The 27,503-nt window shown below is 46.5% G+C and overlaps 1 protein-coding gene, 1 long non-coding RNA gene and 1 pseudogene across 8 annotated transcripts in view; 2 read left to right on the forward strand and 1 right to left on the reverse strand.

Annotated features, from left to right (window-relative positions):
- Positions 1–27,503, forward strand: part of Lama3 (laminin subunit alpha 3) — a 235,124-nt gene that overhangs the window by 195,031 nt on the left and 12,590 nt on the right. For all 6 annotated transcript variants that reach the window (NM_001393748.1, XM_039096924.2, XM_039096925.2 and 3 more), the window contains 12 exons: positions 647–766; positions 1,514–1,647; positions 4,495–4,612; positions 4,900–5,040; positions 7,553–7,692; positions 8,620–8,751; positions 11,126–11,279; positions 16,855–17,021; positions 20,904–21,087; positions 23,459–23,599; positions 26,485–26,644; positions 26,751–26,881. In NM_001393748.1, coding sequence (NP_001380677.1) covers positions 647–766; positions 1,514–1,647; positions 4,495–4,612; positions 4,900–5,040; positions 7,553–7,692; positions 8,620–8,751; positions 11,126–11,279; positions 16,855–17,021; positions 20,904–21,087; positions 23,459–23,599; positions 26,485–26,644; positions 26,751–26,881 — 1,722 coding nt within the window. The remainder of the gene's footprint in view (positions 1–646; positions 767–1,513; positions 1,648–4,494; positions 4,613–4,899; positions 5,041–7,552; positions 7,693–8,619; positions 8,752–11,125; positions 11,280–16,854; positions 17,022–20,903; positions 21,088–23,458; positions 23,600–26,484; positions 26,645–26,750; positions 26,882–27,503) is intronic.
- Positions 1–27,503, reverse strand: part of LOC120098331 (uncharacterized) — a 77,138-nt gene that overhangs the window by 26,550 nt on the left and 23,085 nt on the right. The gene's annotated exons all lie outside the window — the stretch shown is intronic.
- LOC134482903 (ATP synthase subunit g, mitochondrial-like) lies at positions 26,898–27,493 on the forward strand (annotated as a pseudogene).

The raw sequence follows: 27,503 nt of genomic DNA on the forward strand, positions 1-27,503 counted from the left end.
GACCACTGCAGGAGAGCAGGGGAGGACCACTGAAAGAGAGCAGGGGAGGATCACTGAAGGATAGCAGGGGAGGATCACTGAAGGAGAGCAGGAGAGAACCACTGCAGGAGAGCAGGGGAGGATCACTGAAGGAGAGCAGGGGAGGACCCTGCAGGAGAGCAGGGGAGGACCACTGAAGGAGAGTGGGGGAGGACTCTGCAGGAGAGCAGGGGAGGACCACTGAAGGAGAGCAAGGGAGGACCACTGAAGGAGAGCAGGGGAGGACCACTGGAAGAGGGATATGGCTGAGGTTGTGGTATGAGGCAGTTAAGGGGAAATTCCAGGGTTCGATAGGACTGATTGGATGAGGAGGGAGGAGATGACTCCATGTGTGGCTCTCTGGTTCTGGTTGTGATGAAACAAAATCAAGATGCTGACTGGCGTGACTGAGTTTGTCCTGAGTGCTGGGCACTGTGAAATCTCACACTGCTAATAGAAGTCAGCCATCGTCTGCCTCGTGGGTGTGAGGTCTCACAGTGCTTATCTCCCTGTTAGCTCAGGAGGCACCTGAAGCTACTGACACCAAGGGCATCAAGAGTCACTGGGCATCAGAGCGTTCCTCTTTTCAGCCAGGCCTTCTAGTAATCTACCTTTTTCCGTACTCCAGGATAACTTCATATCTCTGAACATAGAAGATGGCAATCTCATGGTGAGATACAAACTAAATTCAGAGCCACCCAAAGAGAAGGGAATTCGAGACACCATCAACGATGGGAAAGATCATTCGGTATGGAGTCTGTTTATTTGAATTTTTAGAAGTCAGTGAACCTTTAAAATGAAATTAGTCCCCCCCCCCATCAAAAATAGGCAAAATGATACACAAACTCTATTACAAGATGAGTTATTGACTGTGGGTGTGCCCTTTACAGTTCTGAACATCTAGCCATGAAATTTAATAAAGATAGAGCATGTGTAAATTATGTAAACCACGATAGATTTCAAATGAGAACATTTCTATTACAGTGAGGCCATTTCTACTATGATGTTCTTAATGCTACCGTGGTCCCAGAGGGTAGCGAGCACAGTTGAGAACCACTGTTTTAGTAACTTGGGGAGATGACTCAGATTGTGCTCAGAGCTTCTCAGAAGCTAAGTAGACAAGCTAGGTGAGGTAGACCTGTTGTCCCTTATATGATACAAAGTCAGGTAGATCCCTGGTGTTCATGGGCCAGCAGTGTCAGCCAGCAAAATACCTCATCTCAAATCAGAGGTCAACGATGGCCAAAAAGCAGTACCTACGGGTGTTTTCTGGGCTCTGTACACACGTGCACACACATGGATGGACGTGGAGAAACACAGACATGTAGACACACACAGATGTTTTAGTATCAAACTTTTACCACACACTGCTACTGGGCAGTCATCTGCCCATGTGTGTAAACAAGTCCACAGGAAAAGGAAGCCGCAGTTACTCTGAGACACTACAAATAGGTTTGTGTTTCCTTGCTGGCTGATTTGTTCCCATTCGTTTCAGATCTTAATCACAATTGGAAAACTACAAAAACGCATGTGGATAAATGTGAACGAACGCAGTGTACGAATCGAAGGGGAAATATTTGATTTCAGCACATATTATTTGGGTGGAATTCCAATTGCAATCAGAGAAAGGTGAGGTGACGTTGTGAGGTTTCTATTGGGGAGGGGAGCCAATGAGCCATCCTGCCAACCTGCTGTGCTGCATTTTTATTAATGTAGAACACCTCTTATGCCGGCAGGGCTTGCTACCAACAAGTCTAGGCTCCCTTGTTTGATATTAGCTCAAACAGTAAACTTTGCAACACTAACAATATAGTCATGAAAGAAAAATAGATTGTAAAAATTGAATAATGGGACTGGCTGTCCAAAATGTGGGAAGTCGGACAAAATGTGTGGCACCTCACTATCCATTCTTGTCACTCTTAGAAGGACAGAAACCACAAAGAATCCAGCTGGGTTGATAAGGGTCAGGAAAACAGAATTTAGGCTGTTGCTTTACCCATTAAAGAAGCCCAGGGACACATGCAGAATAAGAACATCCATGCAGAGTGAAGGGGGAGTGGGGGAAAAGGGGGGAAGAAGGGAGGGAGGGAGGGAGGGAGGGAGGGAGGGGGAGAGAATGGGTTGTCTGTGTGAGAGTTAGCTTCCAAACAAGAGGCTACTCCCCCCCTTTCTAGGTAAGTTTATTTGTTTTCCCTTGTTTTAATTCAAATCACAAGAGTAGAGAAATAAGCCAAGGGGACAGAAGCTGTGAAAATATTTACCTGACCTTTGGTTTCTTCAGAAATGAAATGCTAAGCAATGCTTATCTGGGCTTGGCCTGTCTTGGCTGACTGGTAAGGCATTTGGTCATTCAGTGAGCCCCTGCAACGGTCCCTGATGTGGATCACTGGGACGGTGTGGCTTAGAGGATCTCAACAGGCCTCTGCAGGGACAGCCACACAGCTCTTCCCAAGGAACCCAACTTAGTGGAAGGGCCCTGAGGAGATTTGGGACTGAGACACGGTGGTGCCATGGCTGCGTTGAGCAGCTTTCCTCTGTGGAGTCAGCCTTCTGGGAACGAGGACCCAGATCTTTGAATGACTTGAGATTATAATCAGGGGTCACACATCTGCTAATCCAATCTACAAGTCCTTACTGATAAGGCCAGGGGGCTGACACCAAGCAGGACATCTCCTGGGACAGTGACAGTCAGCCTGGGGTCTGATAGATGCTCAATTTAGCATCACTCTCTCTCTCTCATCTCTGCGGACTCCAGCCAGGGAACTGGATAAGCTTTTGTGGGAAGGTGGGCCCAGGGTATGAGCATCTCCCACACAGGAGGTCATTGACTTAGGAGTACCTGCCCCGACATAATTAGGTTCCTCTAGCAAGTGAGTTCCGATCGTGAGTCCTAGAGAGAATGTGGACGTCTAGACCCTCAGCTGACCTAACACAGTGAGCGTGAACATATCCATAAAAATGCCAGCCCCAGAATTTGAAAGGAACTTTCCTCCTCTCCCAAGGTGCAAGATGTTTTTATAAAGTAATTAAGTCACAGTGCCAAGAAGGCTGTGCTTTTCCTTTTAATGAAATTTAATTTTATGCATGTTCCTTGTAGTTCTGCTGTTTATAATGAATTAGACTAAAGGCAGACACCTTTCCATTTAGATAAATGAAGCGACCTTAGGGATTTATGATGAAATCAGGATTGGATTTTCTTAGTACATCATTTGATTAAGAAACATTAATATTTGCCTCAGTCAGTTAATGCTTTACATGAATCCAGCGCCACACAGATTAGGAAGCGAAGTCAAAGAGGCATGCCAGGGCACCACATAGGGAGATCTGTATAGAAATCATGCGAGGGCTGGCCAAATGGAGCTGTCCATGAAGTGCTCCCTGAACAAGCGTGAGAACCCGAGTTCAGTACTCTAGCACCCATATTAACACAGAGGCTCACAACCACCTGTAAGGGAGTCTGATGCCCCCTTCTGGCCTGCAGATGTATGTGCAGCAGAGAACTCATACAATAAATACAATTTTTAAAAAATTAAAAATAAGTAAAGCTAGGAATGGTAGTATTGTGCCTATAGTCCCAGTGGTAGATGTCGGAGACAAGAGCGTCCCTCAGATTTCCTGGCTAGCCAGTCTAGCTGAGTTATTGAGCCTCAGTTTCAGTGAGAGACCTGATCTCAAAAATGAGGTGGAGAGCAATACAGGAAGAAGACATCCATTGTTAACCTCCGCCCACAAGAGCACATGCGTACAAAACCGTACCCATGAGAACATGTACACACACGTACATGCATGCACCACACAGCCAGACGAGATGGCTGGGATGATGGTAACAGAGTACTAGGTACGGGTAGCACATGCAGAGCAAGGGCTGGCGTAGCCAGCCAGTGTGTATAGACAGCACTGCTGAGTGCAGCGAGCCCTCAGGGTTCCCTAAGCGCCACTTGAGTGTGTTACATATACCAAGTTAGTCACACGGCCCACGCATGGTGCAGAAGCGCAGGTCTGCATTTATACAGAGAGGTAAAGTTGCTTACTGAGGCAGGCGCAGAACTTGAACCCAGACAGCCTAGCTGCAGAGCCCACAGCCCTCACCCACTCCTGAAACTCTTGACACGCCTGTGTGTTCATGCCTGCATCCAACATCCTCCCCAGCTCTTTCCTCACAACGATGGCTTGCTCATGTAGCGTGGTTGGCAGGTAGCAGATGGACTCAAACCTAAGGATTAAATCAGCCCTGTTTTTCAGAATTTAATAAAACTAAAAACTAACCGTTTCTTCTGAGTTCACACGGTGAATAAAAAAATAGGGCCTAAAGGTTTTCAGCACATCCCTGGCTCTCAAATCTCTGAGAATTTGTTTCTACAGCACCTGCAGTTTTCAGCCTATTCATTAGACTCTCTATCCTCTGCGAGGTGCCAGCAAGCCAGTAGCTCAGGGGAGCCCAGCCTCACAGGTCTCCCTTCCACTTCCTATCCTCAGGTTTAACATCTCAACGCCTGCTTTCCAAGGCTGCATGAAGAATCTGAAGAAAACCAGTGGGGTTGTCAGGTTGAATGATACTGTGGGTGTAACCAAGAAGTGCTCAGAAGACTGGAAGGTAAGCAGGATTCAGAACCGTGTGACAGACTACATCCCAGAGGGCTCATGGTACTGTGCAGAGCTGGCTTCATGCACTGAATGTGTAAAGATTACCAGCTCTACACACAAAACCTTACAGATGCTCAGTTACTGATTGTGTGGCCGAGCACAGAGGGGGTCGGTCTGAGCGGCACTAATGGTGGCCGTCATTTCCAGGGAAGGGGTGTAGTTCGAGAGTTCATCCAGGCATTCCTGGGCATCCAGGAAGTGAGTATAGTGCCAGTCACTTCCATGCTTGCCTTTCAGCTTGTGCGAACCGCCTCGTTCTCCAGAGGAGGGCAGATGAGCTTTACAAACTTGGACGTGCCCTCGACTGACCGCTTCCAGCTCTCCTTTGGGTTTCAGACCTTTCAACCCAGTGGCACACTACTCAATCATCAGACGCGGGTAAGGCATGGTGTGCAGTGTGCTCACGGCAAGACAAAAGCCTGGCTCCACACTTTCTGCCAAAAGCAGCAGAGAGATTTTGAAGGATGAGGAGTTGGGCATTTTATCTGCCATCACAGTTCTGGCACGAGCAATTCTCCACCTGAGGAGATCCTGAGAGAAATCTGGCTAGATGGCACATAATCTGTAGAGTTCGGTTTGTGTGCATTGAGCAACCCTTTCCATTCTTTACAGACACGTGTTAACACGAATTATAACAGCTATAGGTGATAATGTGGTTAGGAAAAGATTAAGATTTCTCCTTACTATTTCTTTTTGATTACATCTTCCAGAGAAGGTTCTTCAGATTCCTTTACTGTAGCAGTTACTGCAGAGATAATATTTATCCTGGGAGAATTAGAGTAAACAGGGTCTTGTGCTCTCTCTTCACATGCAGTAGACCCTCAGACATTCTCTCTTGCACTGGGAGGTAGGCTTGACAAGTCAAGTGCTCACTGTGTAAATCAGAGTTGGTGTTTGGATCCCCTGTGCCCATGTGAAAGCCAGTGAGCATGGCAGCCTCCCTATAATCTCAGGTCAGGGGAAGCAGACAGGGCATCCCCCTAGCAATCTGGGGCTTAGCCTCCTGAGATAGAACCTGTCAAAATAGCAAGCTCCAGGTTCAGTGAGGTCGTGTCTGTGTATATAAGGTAGACAGCAGTCCAGGAAGACACCCGAAGTCAACCTGTTCCTCCACATACATGTGCACCCATCCTACAGGCATGCACAAAAGAGAATCATACAGAGGGAGGGAGGGAAGGAGGGAGGGAGAGAAAGACAGATAGAGACAGAGACAGAGACAGACAGAAACAGAGACAGACAGACAGATAGAGACAGAGACAGAGACACTCTGGTACTCTGTTCCACAAGAAGATGCCCTCTACAGCCTCAAAGATATGAGTCAGCTTAGAAATCCACTGATAGGAAGAATGGAACTTTTAAATAAAAGTGCTTTTGATTTGTTTCTTTAGGCTTCATTGCCAATCATAGCAGATACTTGGTATCAGATCTAAAAGATTGCAATGGCTAGCTCTATGGCTATGATCAGAGCAAAATCTCTTGCCATCTGTTATCTTGTTTACCAGTCTTTGTAGATTTTTAAAATGATTCCTAAAGAGCCATGTGCCATAAGCCAGTAGAGATCATCTATCCAAGTTGGATACTTTGACCTGGTGTTCATTCATTCTTCCCTCCTCTATCTGTCTCTCTGACTCTCTGTGTCCCTCTGTCTCTGTATCTCTGTCTCTCTGTCTCTCTTGGTGAGTGTATGGGCCAGAGGACACTTCATGTAGCATTCCTCAGGAGCCATACCTTGTTTGAGACAAGGCCTCCCACCAGCCTGGGCTCACCAAGTAGACTAAGCTAGTTAGCTAACAAATTCTACAGATCCTCCTATTCCTACCTCTTCAGCCTTGGGATGATAAGCATGCACCCTGCACCCAGCTTTTTCTATGTAGGTGCTTGGTTCTGAACCCTTTGTAGGTCAAAGGTTTGGACCTTTGTTCTTGTGTGACAAGCATTTTATTGACCGAGCCATACCCCCAGCTCTGACCTAGCACTTTTAATTCTTAACCCTTCTTTCTTCTGTCATGTGTAAGTACTAGCTGGTATATAGTCCACAGAATGATCAAAAGCAGTTTTAAGGATTAGATTAGCACCAAGTTAGAGCAACCCAGTGCTGTAGAGGGATCTGGAAATATCTTAGGGACATTGCTTTCAAGTTCATAAAGAGTTAGTTAAGAAACATAGTCTATCCCATTCAACAGCAGCAGAAGCCATCACTGGCTGTAGCCATCACAGGCTGTATCTGTACTGGATAAACTTCTGCAGATGAGAGGTTAACAGAGAACCCACATCTTATGGAGAACTTAAGAAATTAGACTTGATAAAGGGAACTGAGTGGAAGTGAAATAGCAAACATTCTGATGATAGATCTAAGTTACTCATTAACTGAAAAGGTTGATCATCTTGCCAGTGTTTGGATGAGAACAGGTTGGCACGGAAAATTGGGCTTCCTAGAAATAATGACCAGAACATAAAAGATTCATGGAAATCACAGGAAAGGAGTCATCATTGTAACCCATAGAGGGGAAATCCTGAGGAGGATGAATCAGCTCCTTGCTGTAAAACTTATGCAGAAGAGAATAAATTCTGATAGAAACAACTTCAAAATGTCAGTAAAAATAGGGGAAAATGATATGTGGTTTAAACGTTCTGTGCAGCTGATTAGAAAATCAAATGGACCGAATAAAAGTAGATCTAGAAAAAGACTAATACATTCATCAGTGTTGAAGTAATTTGCATAACATTTTTATATTCACAAACAAGAAGGCAAACTATTTAACAAGCATCTTTTGATCAAAAGAGTGAAGTCAAAGCATTTAGGCCAAACCCCCTGACTGTGAATGCCTAGTTTTGTCATTTGTCATCTCTAAATGCAAACTGTTGATGGTGTGTTCTGGGATGCTTACAGACAAGCAGCCTGCTGGTCACCCTGGAAGATGGGCACATTGAGTTGAGCACTAGGGACAGCAACATCCCAATTTTCAAGTCTCCAGGGACCTACATGGACGGTTTACTGCATCATGTATCTGTAATAAGTGACACCTCAGGGTGAGTGGTTTGTGTCTGCTGCCAGGATCTATTCAGTTCAACGGAGTTCTCCAGTACAGCTTTGCAGAGTATCTGTTTCCGATGCTGATACTAATTGGCTGTTCTGTGTTAGCATTTCCCTAGTTCTGTACTGATTAAATCAAATCAGTTGTTAGATGTGGATATATGGATATGTGGATATGTAGATATGTGGACAGATAAAAATTCAAAATGGACCACATATCCTAAATGTGTGAGATACCATTATAAACCTGCACATCGAACAGTGTGGATGTGCCTCCAAAAATGTAAAGAGATGGCTCACGTAAGAGTGCTCCATTGTGATTTTCTGTCCACAAGTTTAAAAACAAATCAATTGTATCAGAATCCTGGATGCTTGTTGTTCTAGAAGATAGAAGAAAGCCAGAAGGTACAATTAGCGGGAAGAGAGGCTAGGGAGCCAGACCGTGTGGTATCTTCCTGTGAATGTGAACTATATTGGTATATTCATGTTGCAAAACTTCCTTGCGGGGCTAGAGAGAAAGTACAGTGGTTAGAGAGCACTGGCTTCCCTTTAAGAGGGCCCAGGTTCAGTTCCTAGAGCTCACATGAGGGCTCACAAGGTTTCATCACCCCAATTCCAGAGGATCTTCTGGCTCCTAAGGCATGAGCACATATGAGGGGCACAGAAAGTCAGTCAAGGCACACATACGCATAAAAGAAAAAGAAGTAAGCCTTTAAAAATTGCTTGAGCAAACATGTCTATTGTTTAACTAAATGATTATGTATAAAATACATGAAAATACTTTTTACTCTAGAAAGTAATTTGGCTTGACTGTTGGGTGGCGTAGTTGAGTGGAAGGCAGTAGAGTGCTGCCTCAGAGAGGGGGTGCTGCTGTTGTTGTTTGCTAGAGGTCTCACCCTTGTCTTGCTTCTCTTCATTTTCAGTCTCCGCCTTCTCATCGATGACCAGGTCCTGAGAAGGAACCAGAGGCTTCCTAGCTTCTCTAACGCCCAGCAGTCGCTCCGCCTCGGAGGCGGTCATTTCGAGGGTTGTATCAGCAATGTTTTAGTCCAAAGGTGGGGGATCTTTTTGTCTGTGGTTATTGATAAGAGCCCACCCACCAACAGAGTATCCTACCTACCCAGTTACTGGATCAGATTTGTCAGTGTTATGAATGGCTTTCATTCCAAGTATTTCTAAAATGTGTTAAAAATCAACAAGCCAAAGCTCCTAGCAGCTTAGGGCTTGGAAAAGGTCTAATGAAAATTAACTATCTGATCATGGCCCATGAAAAAATATTCACACTGTTTGGTTTCACTTTAACCCATAACATTTGTTTGGGTCAGCTCCCCAAGGCTTTTAAGGTGAAAGGATTTCAAGGGTCTGTGCAATCCTGGACAGACTTTCAGTAGAGTGGTATTCAGAATTCCACTCATATAAGCTTTAAATGTTATCTCGAATTCAGAGCATGTTAGATAAGGACCCCTATCCTGTAGCTGTGGGACGTCCTGGCTCTGGCCGGGAACCTTAGGCTGGAACTTGCAGCCTCCCTAAATGACACCATTATCCCTCTGACCACCCCATCTGGCATGAGGGTCCTGGGCCAAGATGAGGATCACAGTTCTCACTCCTAACCATTGCTGATACATGCTCTTGAGCATGTGGGCCCATGGCTAGAGCAGGGAATAAGAGGAATGGAGAAGGCAGGGAGGTGTTTAGCTGTAGCTTATCAGCAATCCCAGTCACATGGACCTTTCCATAATCCCATCCTGGTGCTACCCTGATGTTGACCATCATTTCTGTGCCATACCATATCTACCACTTGCTTCTCAGCACATTTGATTTCCATGAATATGTATGATGCCCATTTTAAGAAAAAAAAAACAAACAAACTAGTATTCAAGCCCTGTTACACTTGAAGTCCACAGAAGTTTCCAGAGCCCATCTATCATGCAGATGCAACTTGAAGAAGTGAAAGCTTGTGTAGGACTCGTGACAGTGAGAGTGTTCCTGTAGGACTCGTGACAGTGAGAGTGTTCCTGTAGGACTCGTGACAGTGAGAGTGTTCCTGTAGGACTCGTGACAGTGAGAGTGTTCCTGTAGGACTCGTGACAGTGAGAGAGTTCCTGTAGGACTCGTGACAGTGAGAGAGTTCCTGTAGGACTCGTGACAGTGAGAGTGTTCCTGTAGGACTCGTGACAGTGAGAGTGTTCCTGTAGGACTCGTGACAGTGAGTGAGAGTGTTCCTGTAGGACTCATGACAGTGAGTGAGAGTGTTCCTGTAGGACTCGTGACAGTGAGAGTGTTCCTGTAGGACTCATGACAGTGAGAGTGTTCCTGTAGGACTCGTGACAGTGAGTGAGAGAGTTCCTGTAGGACTCGTGACAGTGAGAGTGTTCCTGTAGGACTTGTGACAGTGAGAGTGTTCCTGTAGGACTTGTGACAGTGAGAGTGTTACTGTAGGACTCGTGACAGTGAGAGTGTTCCTGTAGGACTCCTGACAGTGAGAGTGTTCCTGTAGGACTCGTGACAGTGAGTGAGAGAGTTCCTGTAGGACTCGTGACAGTGAGAGTGTTCCTGTAGGACTTGTGACAGTGAGAGTGTTCCTGTAGGACTCATGACAGTGAGAGTGTTCCTGTAGGACCCATGACAGTGAGAGTGTTCCTGTAGGACTTGTGACAGTGAGATTGTTCCTGTAGGACTTGTGACAGTGAGAGTGTTACTGTAGGACTCATGACAGTGAGAGTGTTCCTGTAGGACTCGTGACAGTGAGAGTGTTCCTGTAGGACTCCTGACAGTGAGAGTGTTCCTGTAGGACTCGTGACAGTGAGTGAGAGAGTTCCTGTAGGACTCGTGACAGTGAGAGTGTTCCTGTAGGACTTGTGACAGTGAGAGTGTTCCTGTAGGACTCATGACAGTGAGAGTGTTCCTGTAGGACTCGTGACAGTGAGAGAGTTCCTGTAGGACTCGTGACAGTGAGAGTGTTCCTGTAGGACTTGTGACAGTGAGAGTGTTCCTGTAGGACTCATGACAGTGAGAGTGTTCCTGTAGGACTCGTGACAGTGAGAGAGTTCCTGTAGGACTCGTGACAGTGAGAGTGTTCCTGTAGGACTCGTGACAGTGAGAGTGTTCCTGTAGGACTCGTGACAGTGAGAGTGTTCCTGTAGGACTCGTGACAGTGAGAGTGTTCCTGTAGGACTCGTGACAGTGAGAGTGTTCCTGTAGGACTCGTGACAGTGAGAGAGTTCCTGTAGGACTCGTGACAGTGAGAGTGTTCCTGTAGGACTCGTGACAGTGAGAGTGTTCCTGTAGGACTCGTGACAGTGAGAGTGTTCCTGTAGGACTCGTGACAGTGAGTGAGAGTGTTGTAGGAATCATGACAGTGAGAGAGTTCCTGGTCTCCCACCAGGCAAGAGTTTGGTCATAGCTTTCATTTTGCCCCCAATCCAGGTTTTCACAGAGTCCAGAAGTCCTGGATCTGGCCAGTAAATCTACCAAGAAGGATGCATCCCTAGGAGGCTGCAGTTTAAACAAGCCACCTTTTCTTATGTTGTTTAAAAGTCCCAAGAGATTTAACAAGGGCCGGATTTTCAATGTTAATCAGGTAAGTGTCAAAGCCTTACCTTTACTTCTCCTGACCCCACCTAGAGGGAGTGATGGGAAGGGAATTAGGCCATCACTCAGACTTTCGTGCCTCCATGAAGTGGCACCACAGGGTCATCACCAGTTTATGGGAACCAAAATGATAGAGCCAGTGCCTGGGAGGTGGCTGAGTCCATAGGATTATACAGTCATTCTTAAGCATGAGGACTGAACTCGGATTCCCAGCACCCATGTGAAAAGCAGGGCATAGTAGCACCATCTGCAGTCCCAGCACTGAGGAGGTAAAGATCCTTGGGCTCCACTGGCCTCCACTGGCCAGCTAAACTGGTGAGCTCCAGGCTCAGGGAGCAGCCAGTCCCGCTGAACTGGTGAGCTCCAGGCTCAGGGAGAAAGCTGTCTCAAAAACCATTGTGGCAAGCAATAGAGGAAGGCATGTGATGTTGACCTTTGATGTCCACATGCTCACACATGCTCACACATACTAAAATACATACACACTAAAATACCACAAAGTGATTTTCTCTTCAACATTTATTTTGTATCTTGATAAAAATTTGGCAATTTTTGCAGTTTCCAAAGAAATAGAACTCTAACTGGACACAAGTGAGTTCATCCTGGGAGTGCGATGCCAATAAGCCCCTATTAGGGGACAATGGGGGAAGGAAGGTGTGTTACTCGTGTCTGATAATAACATTGAGGCTCCAAAAACTAAGAAATAATGGGTCTTTCACTGGGGAAGCAGATGTCCATCACAGTAGTACCATCCTGAACATGTGCAGTTGAACACCATGCTGCTCCTTCCTATATCCTTTGTCCAAAAATAGTAGACCGGAAATACCCTCTGTAGAGAGGACTTGCTTTATAATGAGGTCATCCTGAGAAATGCTGACTCTGGGTCACATAGAAGAGAGGTAACATAACTCGGCTGTATTAAACCAGCTCCTTGCAGTTTGTTTTACAGGGATGACCTAGTTTCATTTCTGTGGCTATGTTAAAATACCCTGGTAAAAAGCCTCTCATGGGAGAAGGGAATATATTTCAGCCTACAATTCCAGGTTATAGTCTCGCCATTGTTTCGAAGTTGAGGTGGGAACTTGAACAGCTAGTCATGATGCCTCTGCAGTTAAGAATAGAGAGAAATCAATGTATGCTTACTTGATTGCTTGCTTGTGATCAGCTAGATTTCTCCACTCATATATGTCAGGACTCTTTGCCTAGAGAATGTTGCCACCCACAGTAGTTTGGATCTTCCTATATAAATTAACTTAAGAAAATTTTCCACAGTCATGTCTACAGATGGACACATTTTAGACATTAATCTTTCATTAAGACTTTTTTCCGTGTGATTTGGGGTTCTGTCAAATTGACATTTGAAAAATAAGCATCACAAAAGCCTTATCTGAAACAAATAGAAGCTCCAAAAGGACTCTTACAAGTGTTTAAAGCTACAACATCTCACTCCCCAACCCCTACCCAAGTCAAGGTGATTGGCCCTAAAACTACCTGCCTATCTGCTAACAGACCCTAGCTTAGGTTCTGTAGACAACAGCTTTTAGATACTTGTATGTATTGGTAGCAGGTCTGGTGATTTTTTTTCCAGACTGCATGGGCTATGCCCTTCTTATGTCCCCATAAATGCCCCCTCTGTCCCCAGGGAAACCTCTATGACAAGGTATCCACATTCACTCAAGCCCAGGGTGGCTTACCTGGACTGCATATTTTAAACCCACAAGGAGTTTTGAAGTCACAGTGCTCAGTTAGCTCAGAGGTATCTGAAGAGTTTGCAGGAACCTTCAGGAGATTCTCATGTGCCCTCAAGACCAAAAGGAAGTGATGTTGCTGGCATGGAGGAATGTGACCCCTGTCATGAGTTAAACGCAAGCTCAGGGATTAAGGAATCACTTGCTCTGAGCTTGGTAACAGGGTGACCTTCCTGTATCTGACCGAGGTCACAATAAGATAAACGATCAGCCTTGACCCCCAGGCATTGTACTAAGCCCTCGTGTGGATTTTCTTACATCACTGCTCACATTTACAGAAAAGGGGTCTCAGGCTGGGACTGGTGAGCCATATTCTACAAGCAGAAGGTAGATGGTGGAGGTGCGTTCTCTTAGAGCAAGCTGCTGGGCTGCAGGAAGAGCTCTGCATTGAGCGCTTGCCTCAGTGTGGGACCCTGACTCAGTCTCCAGTAGCACTCAGCTTTGAGCATGCTCACTCCAGTGCAGTTGACATTGACCGTGTGCTCCTCACCCAGCTGTACTGCCAGCTGCACAGCGATTATTAACGGATAGTACTGAATAAGAGATAGTCTGCACTGTTTAGAAGGAGTACACTCCATGAGTGCTCAGGTTGTTATCTTACTGTAAAGCAAAGGCTGCTGCTAGAATTGTCCTTCAGAAATTAAGTCATGCATTCTGTTTGTTTTAAGCTAAGTCAGTCTGACAGCAGAGGACCTGGTGAGGAGGAAATGGATTCTACTAGTGTTCAGAAGATAGAAAACATTTAATTCAGACAATGATTTGATTTGGGGGAGAAGGGAGTGGTAGGGGACTCCTAGGGTGTCCTGTCTGGATTGCAGACTACATGACAATGCTGCAGAGAGTTTTATGGAGACAGGAGGGCAGGTATTTGGAGAAAGAAGAAATAGAGGAGTCCATGGCATTTTGAAGGCTAGGTGTCTGTAGGTCTTCCAGGTAGAGACAATTGGTGGAATTGTTGGTATTTCCTAGGGGACCTAGGCAAGTAGAGTATCATGAGGGGCATTGTTCTGAGGGACATTAGTGAATGTATTACCTAACTCTTCCCTCTTCTGTGTAAGCTCCAGATGAGATATTTTATTTCTTCCTTGACTAGTCTGTCAGTGGAGAGAATATAACAAGGCCTATGAGGTCTGCTGGACCCCTGGGTCAGACTGTCTGGGTTTGTGCTGGCTTTATGCACCGTCTAGGTATGATCATTGTCCCATGTGATGGATCTTTTTACTCCGTGTAAATGAAAACGAATACTGGTAAACTCTTCTGATGCCACCGTGAGGGTTAGGTGAGGTAGCACACACAACACACCTAGACGGGGCCAGATACAAAGCAAGCACGTGCACATGTGTTCCTTCTTACTGTAGACAGAGTACAAAGAACCCAAATGGAAGGCCACATTGTGCTGCAGGGCTAACAGAGCAGAGCTGTGTCAGGATGAGTGGTTGCTGGTTCTGCAGGAGCCCAGGGCTGGGAGACACAATGGACTTTACATGAGTATCCTCTGATCTTTCCAGGGCTTCTGCCACTTTAGCACTACTCCGCCAGCCGAAGAAAGTGGAAACTGGGCAGGCCCAGATGTTAAATTTCAGATTAGTGGGTGCGGTAGGGGGTGGTGTTGTTTCTTTAAAAGAAGCTTTTCTAAGAATACCTGGTCAGCAAATTATAGGCCCAGAATTCTCATTAAGCATAGTGTCACATCTAATAAATGTGTTCTCCAAGTCTCTGCTGGCTTGAAAACCTGATAAGCCCTGGGAACTATGGTAGACTACAGAGGAGTGTGAATCTCAAGCTGATGCCAGGTCAGGCTGTGACATAGCATGACTTGAGCATTTTCAATAGTCAATATCACGCTGTTGAAAGAGCGCTTTAAGCTGCTCAGGGGGTTAAAGCGTATTAAGCTAGCAGCAGCCTGGATGATGGAATGTCACAGGAAAATTATAGACATAAGGAGTCAACCTCTCTGATGGGCATGACCAAACATCTCTATTAAACAATGTGCAAGCTTGAGTTGCTTCTACTTAGTAGTCTGGTCCCTATTCCCCCAGAATCTAGTGCCCCCACTGTGTGTGTGTGTGTGTGTTTGCATGCAGACATATGCACACACTCTCATCTGTACTGCTAGACAAGTTCCTACTTCTGGAATACTTCCCTAATCTTCTTCTCCTTCAGAGACTATGTCTTACTAAATTGCGTAGACTGGCTCTGAACTTGCTGTCCTCCTGTCCTCTTGAGAAACAGGACTTTCAGGCCCGGCTTTGGTATATCAAGTGTACTTTCTGGGGACCATATCTGTCTGGGATGGAGTTGGAGAAAAACTCCTGATAATGAAGGAAGTTTTAGGGACGATATTTATGATTGGTTCCAGAAAGTCCCTTGCAAAGTCCCTGTGATATTTTGTCACTTGACAACTCAGAATTACCTGAGGAAAGCCTCATTGGAGGACTGCTATCAGGTTCACCTGTGGGCACACCTGTGGCAATTGTCTTCCTTGCATTAACTGGTGAGGGAAGAACCAGCCTAAACTCGAGGGGCACCATCCCCCGGCTCGGGATCCTGGACTGCGTCAGAGTGGGGTGTGCTAGGTGAGCAGTGAGCTTGCTTGTAGGCTTCTCCTGGCTGTGGGTAGGACATGATCAGCTGCTTCAAGTGCCTGCCTTGAAGGCCCCTTTCTCTCCTCAGTTGCTTTTGTCAGGGTATTTTATCACAGCAAAAGATAGGAAGCTTGGATCCCACCCAGAGGACAGTCCAGCAGTAGGTAGGACATGAAGCTTGATGCCCCCATCCTCGTCCCCCTACCCTGCTTCTCTCTGCTCTCTCGCTTGGTTGGTTCTGAGAAACACTTGCTTGATGAGCGGTGTCCAGCAGGGGAAGGATGTTTTCTGCCTGGGTTTCTGTCTGTTAGGACAGCGTCTTCCTTTTATCAACTGCTCTTCTCAAACAGCACCCCCTCAAGAGTAATGACTCTAGAGCGAGGGTTACAAGTTCATTCCTGAGCAATCCTGAGTCTTTACTTTGGCTAAGAAGATCCTCATCGAGCTCTGAGCTCTGGGGCCCAGACCTGGACTTTGCTGCAAGACAGAGGGGCGATCCAGAGACTCTCCGCTTCTTCCTCCAACTTCTCTGGGTCCATCTAGTGCTCAAAAGTTGAAAGCGTTGTCCAACACAGGACAATTTTCTATGACATCATCGATGCTGATAGCAGTGAGGACAGGTCCAGTGACCCTGTCCCTTTGCTCAGCTTAGTCTTTCACTTGCTCTGGAAGAGGAGGTGGCAGGTTTTGGCCTCCATGTCCTACTCTGGCTATCGATACTCCATGCTGGCTGTCTGCTGAGAACGCTATGGTTCTTCTGATGGTCGGTGATGGGATGGAGTACTGGGTCCCTATAGGCTGCAAATGCAGCCGTTTCCCTAAAGAGGCTGCACTTGTATAAGGCTTGAGTTACATGTATTCCCCCGAAAAAGGAGGTAAGGGAAAAGGGATATGTGGACTCTCCAAAGCCATGTCTTCTAACCTCATTCATAACTTCCTGAAGGAAAAGGCCCCCCAACTCACAGCCACATGGACACTGGGTTGGGTGGCTCTGCAGGAGAGTAAAGAAGCTGAGAATAAGTTCTCACCTTCTCTGTGTCTCCACACAGTAAGGCGCACTGGAAGGACTCTTGGGGTTGGAGGGACTGTCTCTTCTCACTGGGGCTATTTGCTAAGCCTTCCATTTTCTGCTGATTTCATATCTTAGACTCCAGTGAGAACTGACACTGGGCCAGGCAAGCACCATGTCCTTTGGACAGGCTCCTCACGGCCTCTCCTCTCTCTCTCACAGCTGATGCAAGATGCACCTCAGGCCACAAGGAGCACAGAGGCTTGGCAAGATGGGAGGTCCTGCCTACCACCTCTGAACACCAAGGCCTCTCACAGAGCCCTGCAGTTTGGAGACAGCCCCACCAGCCACTTGCTATTCAAGCTTCCCCAGGAACTGCTGAAACCTAGGTATTTCTCCTTTTCTTTTTAAAAATGTATCTTCTGGTTCCATCCAACACCGTCTGAGAACCGGCTTTCCAGTCTCTCCCAAGGAAGTCTAATCCCATGACATCATGCTCATGAAGGAGGTGTTGTCAGATTTTTGGAGACAGTCATCTGCATGAGGCAGGGGTGTGGGGGCTGTCATGTGCTCTCCCCTCCCTCTACAGATGAGACAGACATGCGGCTGCTCGGCTGCTTGCTAAGGCTGCCGCTGGTACTCAGGACCTAAACAATTAGCTTAGCTGGGAATTGAAGGTGTTCTAAAAATAAGGCTGTTATCCCACCCCCAAAGCTATTCATTATTTATGTGATAAATCACCTTTCTTCTCTTTAGTTCTGTACTGAATAGGAAATCATTCTCTTAGGTAGCCCTGGTGCCAGATTCCTAGAGAATGCTGTTAGATTTTTTTTATGCTAACGAGTTGCATCCCTGTCAGTGGGGAGGGGCTGAGCAGAAATGCTAATGATGTCAGAAGAAAGAAGGAAAGCAAGGTTTGTCCTTTTCAGGTGTCTTGAAGGAGACTTGAAGGGAAGGCTGCCAACCACTCCTTCAGACTTTCATTTTGTAAATAGAGGCAGAGGGCTTTCAGGGCAGAAAGACCAGCTTGAACTCTGTCTCTCAGCCTTGCCTAGCTATACATTGGCTGTCATATACCAGTTCAGCTTCTCTGTGATATGGGTGCCAGGATGGTTTGGTTAGGCAAGAAGTTTAATGTGGGAGAGCTTGCAAAAGGTGGTGGGGGAGGAGCAGGCATAGGCTGGGAGAGCCTGAGACTGGGTTGGGCCATTTGTACAGAGTGGAGCCGGTCTCAGGATGCAGCATAGCCCTGAGGAAGCCATCTTATCCTGCAGGGGCCCTGAAGCAGAGACTACCTTAGAAGAGTCAGATTTGGGCATAAAAGTCTGTTTCAGTGTGCCTGCCATTCACAACCAACCCAAGGGGACCCAACCTGGGGACCCCTCTGTGTCCCTGCAGCAGGCCTTCTTGAAATGAGCACATCTTGGTCACCTTTGTATTCAGTGTATCTTTTCTAAATTTATACTTCCTTTCTGGGTCTGCCTGGCATTTTAGAGACTGGTTGCATCTTGCTAACCTTCACTTTCTCGTTGATTAAAAGAGGGTAATATTGATTTCCTGACAGTGAAGACAGGTTAATAGTTTAAATGAGGTTGGCCCTTGGAGTCCACTCAAAGAAGCACAGGGTGACTCAGGTTTGATGGTCAGAAGAACCTGAAGAAAAACTTTGAGCAAGAGGTTTTTATGTCTCCAGTGACACCCCTCACCCCCATGGAGCATCTAAGAGCCTCTCATTTGCTGAAGTTGGGCTTATAGAAGACCAGAGCAGGAGGGGATGGCCTTCCATCGGTTCTTCTGATGACATCATCACTTCTGGGAAGGGAGGCCCATTGTCTAGTCCTGCTCCCTTGGCCATGCTGACCTTAATGACAGCAACTGCTCATCTGAAAGAAAGGGCATCTGTAGATGCTGTCCTGACTGCCCTGTCCCCAGCCTTCCCCAGGTTCTTCTCTCCCAGCTCCCCGTGCCCCAGCATTTTCTCCCTTCCTACATTCAACATGGTGACTTATCTGCCTGAGTCAACCCTGATGCTTTCTCATCCAGGGAACATTTCAAAGGTAAAGTGTGGGGTGGGGTGGGGTGGGAGGGCAGAAAGGTAATCACTTCAGCATCAGTTACTTTTCTCATCTTTGTGACAAAAGCAACCTAAGAAAGGAGAGTCCATTTGACTCCAGCTTTGAGGGTCCGGCCTACTGTGTAGAGAAGGCAGCAAGAAGATGAGGTTGCATCGCACCCAGAGCCAGGAAGCCGAGATGGGTGGCTGGTGTCGCTTGCTTTCTTCTTTTCATTTAGTCAGGGATCCCAGCCCAGGGGTGGTGCTTCCTACATTCGGGATGGAACTTCCCTCCTCAACTAAACCCCTCTGGAAGATGCTGTCGCTGTCGTGCTACAGGGTGTGTGTGATTCTAAAGCTTCACATTTCCACTCAAGATTAACCGGGTAGCCACATTCGTGTTTGCGACTGTAGCCTATCCCAGTCCCGACCGTTTGAACAACCGTGCGTTTGGGGAGTTGCCAGCTCCTACATGTGCTACTAGCCTCACTCTGATGTGTTCTTGCTTTGATTACACAGCCCCCCAAAGCTGGGGCCGTCACATTTGTCCAGCAATGAGTGTATCATATCAATGAACTCTTGAGCCTCTCCTCTCTCATCCAGCAACAAGGAGTCACAGCTGTGAATCCACTGCTCCTCTTTGAAATGTTAGTTGGTCTTTTCTGCAAAAAGATTGCCTTAAGAAGCAGCGTGGAAAGCAAATGTCAAGTCCGATCCCGGAGCCCATGTATGCAAAGTGCTGTGTGCCCTGGAGTGAGCCCCAATGTTCCTTTAAGTTGGCACTGGCGACAGACAGGTCAGGAGAAACATGGAGTCATGGGCCATCTGGATGACCCCATTTAGCAGATGTGGGTTCTCTTTCATGCATTTAGCCTCGCAGTGTTGGAGTTAACAGTGTAACAGTCCTGTTCGTGTCCAGATTTCTAGATTATTCGTTTCCTCCTTAATTCAATTTAGTCACTATTTGTTGGACATGTGCTGTGAATAGGCTCTGCTCATGTAGTTACTAGCAAGATAAACCTGGTCCTGTCCTCCAGTGGGTACTTGGACCTGAACCCAGGGAATGGGTATAAACATCTCTACTGCCTTTTCAAGCTGTGCCTCACTGGACTTGTTGGTGGCCCCGCACCATAGAAACAAATTCAAGAGGCAAACTTCCATGGCTGTATTCCCAGGGCCGGCACCGTGCCCTCTGCACACTGAACACTCAGTAACTATTGTTGAATGATTACACAGTTTGGATGGATGGTTTGGTGAATGGATGCATGGGACTCTTCATATACAGCAAAGCTTGCTTAGCTCAATCTGGAAATGATATGAAACCATCATATAAATTAATGCTAGCTCTCAATTTTTGGCTACATGATATTTCGTAATTCCTTTTCCAGGATAGCTGAGGTCTGGGAGTCAGAGCAATGGGGAGAGCAGGAGGAGGTGGATCTGTGCTCCTGTGCCTTTGTGTTAACTGTGTCCCATAGAGAGAAAATGTTCATCTGACGCCCAAGTCACGTTCTCATTATCCAAGCTGCTCCCTGGTCCTCCTCCAGCTTCCCTCCCTGTGAAGCTCTGCAGATAGAAAGCATGTTTGAGAGTCAAGGGTGCTGAGACAGAAGTAGAAGGGCGGTCCAGACACTAAGCAAAGGAAGGCTCGATTGCTGCTGGGAAAGGGTAGAGTGTGTGTCTCACATGAGGAGCTTTACAGACGGTTTGTGCAATGTTATGAATGAACTCAACCCTAGTGAACCAGACACTCAGAAGTGGGGGACATGGTAATTCAGGTGGATTTACATAATTTTAATGTTGATTTTTAAAGTCCGAGAATGTTCCTTCTTGCCATATGCTAGGACCTATACCACTAGCTAAACTTGCCATAGACAATCTGAGCGATTCCTAACATAGTAAAGAGACTGTACACGACACTATTAACATCTAATATGCTCTGGCTTCCGTAAGTCCCATGTCTCTGGGAAGTGGGCTCACCCTCACTCTTGTTCTGAGATACAGGAAACTGAAAGTATGTATTTCCCTTCATTGGCCATTTCTTTCCTTTTTATTTTGGTTGGGTTGGGTTTTTATTTTAAAGACATGACTCCTGTATACCTCTAGGTAGTCCTTGTTGGCATCAGACTCATAATCTCCCTGCCCCTAGGCTTCTGAGAACTGCAGTTACAGGCCAGCATGCTCAGGTCTCGTTTCTTGTCTCCTTCTTTCTCCACAGGTCACAGTTTTCTTTAGACATACAGACAACTTCCCCCAAAGGACTGGTGTTTTACACAGGCACCAAGGACTCCTTCCTGGCTCTTTATGTCGCAGATGGCCGTGTTGTCTTTGCTTTGGGGGCAGGAGGGAAGAAACTGAGACTCAGGAGCAAGGAGAGATACCATGACGGGAAGTGGCACACGGTGAGAGCTGAGTCTGTGTAACAATATTGTGAGCATGTTGAAATAAATCACAATCCAGAATGATCCAGGCACTGAGCAAAGACTCAGTGCCTCAAGCCCGCCCTCTTGTAACAGATTACAGTCAAAACGCTAAATCTGTTATGTAGAATGTCTGTCTATATGTACACTAAACATGAATGAAGTTTGTGTTTAGACTTGAGTCCTATCTGGAGATATCTCATTGTGTATATATGAACATTCCAAAATCAGAGAATAGACTTTAATACCTATGGTCCCAAGCATTTCAGAGGCAAGATCCCCAGTCTGTACTGTTTCAGTGATCAAAATTAAAAGTCCAGAATATTACTAGGAGTCCCACAATATGCATAGGGAGAGGTGTTGAATGCCCAGCATCTTGGGACAAAGACTGTCACACACACACACACACACACACACACACACACACACACACACACATGCACACACGCACACACCATGTATGGATGGCTGAATGTCAAGGATGACTTAAAGCATTGCTTCTGTGATCCTCTCTCCAACTCCCTAGGCTGCATGGCTCCCCAGCCCATTTCTCATCCCTGCACACCGGACCACTACTCTCTGCAGATCCAATTTCTAGACCTGCAAGCTCTTCCTCCTCCTCTTCTTCCTCCTCTTCTTCCTCCCTTCCTCCTCTCTCCTTGGTATTCTTTCTCATAGCACAAGCAGAAAGCCACCTCTCACTGCATCCCAGCATCCCAGCTCTTGCCCGAAGCCACCTCAGTTAGAAGTATATACCATAAAGTTGAAGGAAGCCATGTTTTTCTAATGATGGAACTGTTAATTAGAAAACCTAGGTGACCTGGTAAGTTTCATTCATTAATGGTCAACAAATATGAATGGGCTGCTGTCTTGGAGCACATAAGCAAACAGCCAGGCTGAGTCTCATGTTGGATACTAGTCTTTCGGGAAGGCGTTAGATCGAAGTTAGTCTACATGGGAGTACCACTGGAGAGACAGTTGTGAGGAAAAGGGTCCTGGGGGAGGGGCAGCAACCACCATGTGAAGTCATGGGACTGGAGCTGGAGTTAGCTCACTGGGCAGATCACAAAGTTATGAGGGAGAAGATTGGGGCAGGGGTGGTTAAGCTCCACAGGCCAAAGTAAGAATTTGGGATATTGCTAGCTGAATGTATGTAAGTATGCATGAATGCATGCATATATAAATATACATATTTAAGATGGCTAAAAATGTAATCTGTCTTGAAGATAGCAAGCACTCTACTGTTGAAGTGTGGGGTCTCAGTTGCTTATACTGACCTTGACTCTGTTGCACTCCTACTACATCCTCCAGATTGCTATAAAAGATCACCAAGCTATGCCTTTAGGCTTGGCTTTTTTTTTAAATCTGTGAGATAGGATCTCACTGTGTAGCCCAGGCTCCCCTGGAGCTCACTATGTAACCCAGACAGACCTAGAACTTTTGATCCTCCTGCATCAGCTCCAGTAGCTTTGATTAACAGGCATGTGCCACTCTGCCCAGCTGGGACTTTGGATTCTATTCAAGTGTCTGAGAAGCTTTTGAGGTGTCTTACACTGGTAAAGCACAGACACAGAAATAGTAATAACCTTTACAAAGTCTCTTTGGCTGAAGAAATTAGACTGGGGCCAGACAAACACTGTTGCCCTTACCTAGAAGGCCATGGTGAGAGGGGGGCAGTGGGGTTGGGGAGCATCCTGAAGAAAGAGCAAGAGGGACAGAGCAGGAGGGGTAGCCTGTGGAGGAAAAGGAGGAAGCCAGTGCGGCTTCCTTTGATCTGGCCCACTAGTTGGGCTAGTGGCAAGGCAGACAGAGGGGAGGGAGATGGAGGAAGGAAGGCTGTTAGTGAGTGAGTGGCTGAGCTGTTTGGGAACAGTTTAGACCTCTGTGGTGTCATATGCCTGGGAGTCTTTAGCTAAAGTCCATCACCATGATAGCAGACACAGAATCAAACTTGTAACAGGAAGAATGCTTGCTACTCATGCTGCAGGAGACACGTCCGGTTTCTGCTGCTCCAGGACCCATGCCTAGGCTTACCGTCCCCTCAGCTGCACAGCTGCACAGACTGTTCAGACCTTTAGTCAGAATCTGTGCCCTTGGTTGTCCAGCCTTTGTTTACATTTCTAGATCCGTTGTATCTGTTGAGCGTTCCATTTCAAGCTGGTTACATAACTGCTTTCATGTCAGCTGTTCAATGTCTGACTCAGTCTCACAGAAAACGCTCACGCTGACAAAAAGAAGACCTTCCTCTTGTAAAGCACTAAAAGGTGGACCTTTTCAAGTTTCCTGTGACTAGTGGTAAAATCTGGCACCAGCTGACAGAGGTACAGCATTGATTCTTCTCTTTGTTCTAAAGGTGGTGTTCGGACTAAATGGAGGAAAGGCACGCCTGGTTGTGGATGGGCTAAGGGCCCAGGAAGGCAGTTTGCCTGGAAATTCTACCATCAGCCCCAGAGAACAGGTTTACCTGGGGTTGCCGCTATCAAGAAAGCCAAAGGTAAAGCTAGAAAACAAGTTATTCTCAGTGTAAATACAATTGCTATCATCGCCTGAGGAGCCATTTAAGACTCTAAATCCGTTAAGTGATTGTTTGATATGTCCGATGTTTACAAGAGAAAAGTACCCACTGCATTTCTAAGCCTATGTATAAGGTCCAGGCTGAGACACAGGCATTGAAGAAGTGACGGTGGGCTTCTCTATGGCCTTAGAAACATGATTCTCTTGGCTTCTCTTCCAGAGAAGGGGACCAAGGTGTGTGTTGGTTGTTTTATTATTTTATGTGTGTGGGTATTTTGTTTGCATGTATGTATGTGCATCACATGTGTGCCTAGTCCCTGTGGAGGCCAGAAGAGGGCATCAGATTCCCCAGGGACTAATAGATGGCTATGAACTGCCATGTGGATGCTGGGGGTTAAATCGAGTCCTCTGAAAGAGTAGCCAGTGCTCCTAGGCACTGAGTCATGTCTGCAGCCTGTGGCCAAGGTTTTGGGTTAAGATGATGTGTCCCAAGCTGTGGCATTCTCTGCCACATTTGCAAAACAGTAGCAGAAGCATGCACTTCCTATTTTGCTGCCTATCAGCTTGCTGTTGACTCGAGGTTTACTTTAAAGGGTTTTTTCTCTTTTATAAATGGAAGCTCAGTGTCCTTTATCATAAACAGTAAGTAACCACACAACTCAGTCCATGGAAATGAAGCAGCATCCTCAGTCTAGCTGGAGAGCCTGAGCTGTGTCTGTGAAGAAGTCAAGATGGCATAAGGCATATTCTCATTGGCACAGCCAACGTGTTCCCTTTCTAGTCAGAGGGTTCCAAAGAGTCTTGAAGCTGCAGAAGATATGTGTGCAGAGAGAGGACGATTGGTGGGTGAGGGCCTGGGCTGGATCTCCAGCCACAGATGGGAAACACAAAGGCAGATGGGTATTTACGCCCACATATGCACCTTACTGTTCTTGTCAAGTTCAAAACTCCTCTGTGCTTGCTCTCCCTGCCTCTCCTCCCACCCTTCCCAGGTGCTGGCCTCATCCTGTATGCCTACATATGTGACCTTCCCCATACCATCATAGGTCAGTGATGCTGTGAGCAGCTCTGGCCGAGGATACGTCTCTCTGTCCCTCCCTCGGGACCTGGTGTAATGTTTGCCTGCACTGAGATAAGAAGGACCCAGACTAAACATCAGGCCTGGAAAGAGCTGTGACTAAAGCAGGCCTTGCACCAGTTTAGATTTTAGTGTTTCAGGGTGACCCAGTCAAAGCTGGGATAGCCCCGTAGGGTACAACTTGGCCCACTCTTTGAATTAAAGCCACAACAAGGAAGAAAGCATGGTTTCCTACTATATGCATGTGTAGAAACTTTGCTATGTCTATCATGAATGACTCATATCATATATGATATGCAGTATGGTGTGTATGGCATATGCTAAGGTGGATCCTTACTGTTAACACTGAACTTTTCTACAACCTCTAAGCCTGTTTTCCTTTCAGAGAAAAACCACAGAGCAGAGAGACCACGCAACGATATGGCTAGGTTATTCTTTTGACCCGGCGAGGCAGTTAAAGCACTGGCTGCTCTTCCAGAGGTCCTGAATTCAATTCCCAGCAACCACATGGTGGTTCACAGCCACTTATAATATGATCTGATGCCCTCTTCTGGCATGCAGGTGTTCATGCCGATAGAGCACTCGTATACAGAAAATAAATAAATCTTTAAAACAAACAAACAAACCCCAAACCTTGTTAATCACAAGGTACAGATAGTAGCATCTGTTTACAATGTTGTATCTAAAGAACATATGGGGTAATGGATTTTATGACATGGTCTCTTGGCCCAGTGGCTTTGGGCCTGTAACAAGACAGGACATCACAGAGGGGAATGTCTAATGGCGCAAAGCTACACACCTTCAGGTGGCTGGGAAGCAAAACCATGAGGGAAGGACCAAGATCTAGTACCCTCTGGGATAAGCATGCTGCCAGTGAGCTCATGGCCTCTTAAGGGGTGTGTAACCCTCTAGAGATGGTAGACAGCAAGCATGGCCTTTGGGACAGCTGAGATCCCAACTGTAGGAATATAATATCCAACAGTGTTTCTGCACAGGACAAGTGCAGCCAGCCCTGGGGATTCGCTGTTGGGTCATGGCCTGTCCTATTGTGTCTTCACTTGGTTTCAGTACAGAACTCTGTTGTCTAGTGTAATAACTATTTATCAAGGAAAACGGTATCATGGGGGAATGCACAGGAAACTGCATTAAGTACTGTCTCATTGCCGTGTCAGCATGCCTGATAGCGACTCAGGGGAGGGAGGGTGGCTTGGCTCTCAGTTCTGAGGCACCGTCCAGCAGGGGCAAGGATGTGAGGTGGCTGGCACACTGCACTCACAGCCAGAAGCAGGGATGAGTGAAGAAGTGCAGCTGGGTTTCTATTCTGAAGACCGTGGGACGATGCCATCTACATTTGTGGTGGATTTCCCATCTCAGTTAACTTCATCTAGAAACCCCCTCAGACATGCCCAGTGACTTACCTGTGAGATGATTCCAGATCCCGTCAAGGTGACAATGTGAACCATCATAAAAACTAACTTCTGAAGAGGCCCATCTTCCACTGCCTGCACTTAACATTGCACCAGGAGCATCTCTAAGGTCACTACCACCCCAACCCCAGACTTGATTAAGTGACCCCTTTAAACTCTAACTTCCCATCGAGCCTCTGGTTTACAGGTTTCCCTGGACACTTGACAAGAAGCCAAGGGCAACAGTCAGGAACCCCTGACTCTCTGAAGCAGGAAGAAGGCATCTTCTAGAATCTTCTTCCTTTCCTAAGTCACATGCCCTTCACCTCAGCTTCTCTGGGAGCTACACAACATGAACTTTTATCCTCTGCTTCCTTACAGAGCCTACCCCAGCACAGTTTTGTGGGGTGCCTGAGAGATTTCCAGTTGAACTCGAAACCCCTGGATTCTCCTTCTGCGAGGTTTGGGGTATCTCCCTGCTTGGGTGGCTCTTTAGAGAAAGGCATTTATTTCTCCCAAGGAGGAGGCCATGTGATCCTAGGTAAGGAGCAGTTGGCAGAGTTCATGTCTCTAAGTCTGAAGAACTTTGCCCTCTTTCCTTAATTATGGTGTTTTAACTGTTTTTTTTTTTTCTTTTCTTTTGGAAGCCAATTCTGTGTCCTTGGGGCCAGAGCTTAAGCTCACTTTCAGCATTCGCCCACGGAGTCTCACTGGGGTCTTAATACACGTCGGAAGTCAATCTGGACAGCGCTTAAGTGTGTACATGGAGGCAGGAAAGGTATGCAGCAGGAGGCTTCCATGGGAGGGGAGGGAGCCAGAGCCCACTAACGGTCGGTGCAGGCAGAGTCCAGTGTTAGACCATGAGACCTGGTTTGGAGATTTTAACTTTCCATGTTTTTATTAGCAAGTCATTATCACCGTATTTTCTGCTTCATCTGTAAAACTGGAAAACCTCGAGACGTACCTTCCGCCCTAGACCATGGCCAAGTTCATCTGTAACTTCATGGAGAAGGCACTGTCGATGGTGGCTGCTGCCATGATTTAATTGGCCACATTTTGGCACTACGCCAAGGTTGAGCTGGTTCCCCCAACCCCTGGTGAAATCCCTACAGCTATTCAGAGCGTGAAAAATATAATTCACAGTGCCAAAGCTGGTGGCTTCAAACACCTTACAGTGAAGGAAGCCGTGCTGAACAGTTTGGTGGCCACTGAGGTGTGGGTGTAGTTTTATATGGGAGAGATCATAGGCAAATGTCGCATTGTTGGCTATGATGTTTGAAGACCAATCTTTAACTTCTAATTTGAGTTCTTATTTGAAGGTTTTTGGACCATGTGTAATGAGACTCCCATCGAATAAAATACTAGCTGTGGAAAAAATAAACTGGGAAACCTCAAACAGA

This window comes from Rattus norvegicus, chromosome 18 (genome assembly GCF_036323735.1).
Source record: "Rattus norvegicus strain BN/NHsdMcwi chromosome 18, GRCr8, whole genome shotgun sequence".
Taxonomy (NCBI): Eukaryota; Metazoa; Chordata; class Mammalia; order Rodentia; family Muridae; genus Rattus; species Rattus norvegicus.